Genomic DNA, 6000 nt, shown 5'->3' on the forward strand with positions numbered 1-6000 from the left:
TGCAGAGCCAGGCTCTCCACAGCCCCAGTGGGAGCTCTCCCGGCCAGGACAGCTGGGAACACGGACACGGAGGGAGGGGTGGGGATGGGCTCACCCCTCTCTAGAGGCCATGAGGCCTGGGACTTGCTGTCTGGCCCGGGAGGCCTGGGGGCCTGTGCATTGTTCCTGCAAGGGCTTAAGTCCCAGTGCGAGGCTTCCTACAGCATATACTAAACCAATGTCAGTGCTGCTCTCTGCTGCGATGCCCCCGATGGGCATGGGAGTGTGGGGCATCTCTGTCCATTGCAGAGGTCAGGTGACACTAAACATGGTCGCCCTGGGGCCCCGGAGCCAGCTTCCCAAGGCCCATCTACAATAGCTGTGGCCTGGAAGGCGGGGGCCGCCAGCCCTTCCCTCCCAAGCTGCACGGGTGAACTGGGCCTGGCCCTGGCCCTGCTGCTCCATAATCCTGGAGACCAGGGCTTGGGTGGGGCCCGGCACGCACAGGGTGCGTCACAAGGTCTCTGTCTCCCCCAAACCAGCAACACGCACAGAGGCCCGAACCACCAGAAGCAACTCTTTATTAAAGACGGTGTACAGCAGCCCCCTCCAACCCCCCCCCTCCATCCCCCCCCCCCGCCTCTGCGCATCCACAGCTCAGCAGGCCCTACCCCTGCAGGGGCCCAACTTGCTGGCCGTCAGTTCAGCTCCTGAATTTGCCCACCAATGGCTTGGAGGGCCAAGAACCCAGGCCCTGCTGGTCCAGGAGGAGGGAGAGCTGCTGGCGAGCCTCCTGGTAGGGTCCAGCCTAGGGGGAGACAGAGCGGGGTGGGGAGAGAAGGGCAAAGGGAGGGTGAGCAAGGCTGGCACTAGGAGACAGAGGACTGGCGATGGGGCCGCAGGACGAGGCACGCGCTGACCTTGATGTCCTCGTAGGTCTGCAGGGCCAGGAGCTGCAGCTTCCCCAGAGCCTGGGCAGCCTGGCGGAAGGCCCTGAGGAAGGCGGCCTTACAGAGGCGCGAGGGGGGGCCCACAGCGGCACTGAGCGGAAGGAGAGGAGAGATGAGCAGCGGGGGAGGAGGGACCGCAGGCCTGCCCGCCATTCAGCCCTGAGGGATGGGCCTGCCTCCCCCCAACCGCAGGCCCTCCTCACTTGCTCTTCACACGCCCCGTGGCCACGTCCACCACTTCAATGTCAGGATCCCCCAGACTCCAGTTGAGGCTCAGGCCATGGCAGGTACTGGGGGTAGGGCTGGAGGGGGCCACTGGAGGCCCTGAAAACAGATGCAGGGTGGTGCGGACGTAGGGCGGGGGCAGGCACGAGGCCCCATCTAGGCTGGGGCGGGCATGGATGGCCCTGTTCAGAGTTGGAGGGTCGTGGCAGGGGTCAGCTGTGGAGCAAAAGGCACAGGCCGTGGTCAGAGTCATCTCCCTGCACCCCCACAAGGTCCCAGAGCCCCTTCGCCGTTCGGGCCTCTTACCCAGGACCAGGCTGGTGGCGTAGAGCGGTGGCAGAAAGTGGGCCAGCAGCGCGCCGCCCAGGCCCAGCACGGCCCAGCGCGCCAGCTTGTCGCTGGCTGACAGGCAGCCCACTCGGGTGTCCCGGAGCGCTGGGGCCACGTAGGACACTGGCTTCAGCTGCCCACAGACGTGGACCTGCAGGCGGAAGGCTGGGATGTTCAGGACACTCCCCTCCGAGGACAGCGGGAGGCTGCGGGGGATCCAGAGTCAGCTGTGCTTTTCTGATCCTGGCCCCCTCAACAGCCAAACTGAGGGGTGCCCAGCCCGGGAGCCCCACATACTAGACATCGTGAGCTGCTCCCTTGGGGGTGTTGCTGACATACAGGTGCAGGAAGATCCCAGGCTTGAGAGCAAAGGGGGGCCCGGGCCCCGGCTGCGGGACCAGCACAGCCTGCTCCTTGCCCTGGGGGCCCCCCTGGGTGGCCAGCAGCAGCTGCCGGAAGAAGAACCTGGGAGCGGCAGGTAGAGAGGGGCTGGGGCCGTCACCCTGGCCAGCCGAGGCCCAGCCCGCCGCCCCCCGCCCCCCCGCCCCTCACCTCAGCAGCGCCCTACGGGCAATGATCAGACCGTGGCAGTCATGCAGCTGCCGACCTGAGAACTCCAGCCAGCTGGCACAGCTGCCACTGCCGGTGCCCAGCGCCACTAGCTCATAGATCTCCTTGGTGTGGCCCTTGGCACTGGGGATCTCTGCATAGGGAGGTGGAGAAGGCTTGGTGATGGGCGGGGGGGGGGAAGGGCAGAGGCAGGCAGGGACGGGGCCATCCTCACCCCTCTCCAGGATGACGGCCGCCACCGTCCCCTTGCAGGCCTGGTATGGAGAATTCTCATCCAGCAAGCGAGCCAAGCCAGCGCTCACCACAGCTGCACAGCGCTGCTCGTGGGTCAGGATGGTCTCTGCATGAGGGCCAGAGATCAGTGGCGGGTCCCACAGGCCAGGCCGCTCTCCCCAGCACTGGGACTTGGGCCAAGCATCTACCGACGCTCAGGGAAGTAAGTGGGCTTTCGCTGCCCCAGGGGACCCTCAGAGGCAGGGGGAGCTGGGTTCCCTGGGTGCTAGGCCTGCCCTCCTCCTCTCCTTTGGGACGCCAAGAAGGGGACAGTTTCCACCTTGGAGACCTGGGAAGCTGCTCTTCTAACAGTCCCTGTCCTTCAAAGAACGTTAGAGCAGGATCAGACGCTTCTCGGAGCTGCAACCTGTTCAACCTCCCACCCACCCTAGAGCCAGGTTGGCTTTAGGGCAGCAAGCCTCCCCCAAGGGAGGCCCCCATACCGGTGCTGTCCAGGTGGCTCTGGATGTAGCGGAGGGCCGAGAGCGCTGCTTGCTGTTTGGCCTCTGTCTTGCTGCTCGCGGTTCCTGCAGGGCAGACCACACCATCCAGTTCCACACACACAGAGAAGGGGAAGCCAGGACCTGGGGGTGTCAGGGGGGAAGAAGGTGTGAGGGAGGAGTCACTCAGGACACGGCGCTACACGAGGACTGCAGTTTGAAGCCAGCCCGGGTAGGAAAGTCTGTGAGGCTCCTATCTCCCATTAACCAGCAAAAAGCCAGAAGTGGACTGTGGCTCAAGTGGCAAAGTGCCTGGCTTCATCCAAAAACCTAGGCTCTACGTCTGAGCCCCAATAATTCAGAACTGATGTGCTAAAGGTCAGAAAGCTTGGGGGGAACCGTCCTTAGCTCAGCTTGTAGATGAACCGTGTCTCGGTCTCTCGAGATAGGGTTTTGCTCTGTAAACCAGGCCCACCTTGGGCTCATGATCCTTCTGCCTCATCCTCCCAAGAGCCTGCAGCCAACACACCCAACAGGTGTGACCCTGCCACAGGCAGATCCATGCCTGGAGACCTGAGGCGCAGCTGGTTCACGGCGTCCAAGCTGGAGGTCCCAGGCTGGGGGGCGGGGATCAGCCCCTTGCGTCCCCCTCCGCCTGGTCACCTGGGGTTGGTGAGGTGTCCTTGTGTCCTGGGGTGGGGCTGGGGGGTCCCACCGCGGCCCAGGCCAGCTCTAGGCCCGGCCTCACCTGCCTCCTGGTCCTCGCGGAAGGCCAGGGCCACGCCCAGGCTGGCCGTGTACTGCTCCAGCAAGGCCACGGCCTGGCCGGGCGGCGGGTCTCGGGGCAGCGGGCCGGGCGGCGCGGGGGCCGGCGGGAGGTCCCGGGCGGGGCCTGCGGGCGGGACCTGCGGGCTGACCCCGGGGTCTTCCCCTGCGCGCGCCGCCCCGCGCGGCCCCCCGGCCCCCGCCGCGCCCCGGGGCTGCCCGCCGCCCTCCGCGTCCCCCTCTGCGCAGGGAGCCGGCGGGGCCCCCCAGGCGTCGTGACCCGAGCCGGCCCCCGCCGGCCGCCAGGAGCCTGGCCCCGGGCTGATCTGCAGCGAGGCGGCCAGGCGGGGCTTCCTGCGGCCTCCGTCGTCCGCACCCGCCACCCCCACGCCGGGCTGCGCCGCCATGGCCAGGAGCGATCTGGCGCGGCGCATGCGCGGCTCTGTGCGGCCCGCGTGGAGAGCAGGTGGTCGACGGCAGGTTGTGAGCTCCGCCTCCCTCGCCTGCGGCCGACCAATGGGAACCCTCGGAGCTGCAGTGCAATTAACCAATCGGAAGGCCAGGCTCTCTGGGGCCATGCGGATGCTGATCCCCCGGCCCACGCGCCTGTCCCGGGGCGAGGCCGTGCCCTGGGCCGGGCCGGGCCGGGCCGGGCCGGGCTCCTTCCATCAGCCTGGTCTCCAACCTCGGGTGGTCCTGAAGGTTGGAGAACCCGTGAAGAAGGGCAGAGGGCTTTTGAACTTGGCTTTACGCTGTGTAGCTACCACCCCAGGAGGCCTCCAAAGCACAGCTGGGGCCTGGGGCCTGGGACGCCAGGCAGCTGTGTTTGCCCAGAGGACCACAAAGCTATTAGCATCCATGTTTCAGACTTCCCTGGAGGCCTGGCCGAAGCCAAACAGAAGTGCTCACCAGCCCAAAACCTTAGTACCCTGGCTTTCCCAGGAGGAGCAGTTCTGAATTGGTTCACAAAAATACCCGAAGATGCCAGATCTTCAAGGTGAGAGGCTAGAGGTGAAGGGCCAGGAGTGGGGGGAGGGACAGGAAGGATAAGATGGAGCCAGGGATGCACACAATTTGCTGGGAGAGGACTTGTAAATGAAATCTTACAGTACATCCAGGTAGTGAGCAAGCAGGCCCAGCTGCTTCTTTCTGGGTCTCATTCATAGTGGCGGTTGCTTTGTGCTCTAGGGCCTGACAGGGCTCATGGGGACATGACCGCGGGACATGGCAGTGTAACTCCTGGGACACAGGAACCGTTGATGTACCAGGAACTTGGATCTTCCAAAGAATTGGTGTGGTGGCTCGTGTAGATGAGCCCTCACGGTTCAGTGGCCCAAATCAGAATGGGCCACTCCCCATTGTTTTTTATTTTTATTTTTTGTCGGTTGTGGGGCCTGAACTCTGGGCCTAGGCATTGTCCCTCAGCTCTTCAGCTCAAGGCTAGTGCTCTACACCACTTCCAGCCTTTCCTGCTTATGTGCTGCTAAGGAATCGAACTCAGGGCCTCATGCATGCAAGGCAAGCACTCTACCACTGAGCCACCTTCCCAGCCCCTACGACTCCCCATTTTGTGGCTGGTCTGGGATGGAACAGTATCACCCTCCTAAAGAGATGAGATAATGCAACAGGTGTTCCGACTGGTCAAATTCACAGAGAGACAAAAGCAGAGTCACCGGACCCAGATCCCTCCCAAATGCCCACTGACACCACAGCATGTGGACAAGTGGTAATTCCACTGCACGATGCCACATTCCTCGTTAACTTGAACCATGCAGCGCTGGTTGTAGGGAATTTTGAAGCTGAGCTGTGAGGCATGGAAAAGGTTTGAGAGGTTGGAGAGCCTCCTCGACAGTAGCCGACCACTGAGACCTGGCGTTGGGAAGGTTGAAACAGACAGTTCTGGAGAGGGTGAAGAGGCTAGAACGCCGCCCCCCTCATTCATGCTGGAAGGCCTGAGAGCTGGACCTTGAAAGACAGATGAAGGAGAATCCATGTTTGAATTATGCCAGGTGGCAGTTTTTACTCTCAAAACAACAAGGGAGGGCTGGGAAGGTGGCTCAGTGGTAGAGCGCTTGCCTCGCATGCCTGAGGCCCTGGGTTCGATTCCTCAGCACCACATAAGCAAAAAGAAAAAAAAATGAGTACATTTAGCCGGGCGCTGGTGGCTCATGCCTGTAATCCTAGCTATTCAGGAGGCTGAGATCTGAGGATCGCGGTTCAAAGCCAGCCCGGGCAGGAGAGACCGTGAGACTCCTATCTCCAATAAACCACCAGAAAACCGGAAGTGGTGCTGTAGCTCAAGTGGTAGAGCGCTCGCCTTGAGCTGAAGAGCTGAGGGACAGCGCCCAGGCCCAGAGTTCAAGTCCCATGACCAACAAAAAACAACAACAACAACAAGGGAGCCAGTTGTTCTTTACACCAACTCTGTTTCATGTCAATGACTGTAATAACAAATAATGTACCTATGG

The 6000-nt window shown here is 62.8% G+C and overlaps 1 protein-coding gene across 1 annotated transcript; it reads right to left on the reverse strand.

Annotated features, from left to right (window-relative positions):
- Positions 1-665: 665 nt before the first annotated feature.
- LOC138823499 (adenosine deaminase domain-containing protein 2-like) lies at positions 666-4110 on the reverse strand. The gene is made up of 9 exons (XM_070016859.1): positions 3516-4110; positions 2771-2911; positions 2269-2394; positions 2037-2187; positions 1782-1949; positions 1461-1690; positions 1133-1370; positions 900-1020; positions 666-787 (listed from the first exon to the last, which is right to left on the reverse strand). Exons 1-9 carry the CDS (start codon positions 4108-4110, stop codon positions 683-685), a joined length of 1875 nt encoding a protein of 624 aa, XP_069872960.1. The 3' UTR covers positions 666-682.
- Positions 4111-6000: the final 1890 nt, after the last annotated feature.

This window comes from Dipodomys merriami, unplaced genomic scaffold, assembly GCF_024711535.1.
Source record: "Dipodomys merriami isolate MVZ:Mamm:240054 unplaced genomic scaffold, mDipMer1.0.p SCAF_120, whole genome shotgun sequence".
NCBI classification, from domain to species: Eukaryota; Metazoa; Chordata; class Mammalia; order Rodentia; family Heteromyidae; genus Dipodomys; species Dipodomys merriami.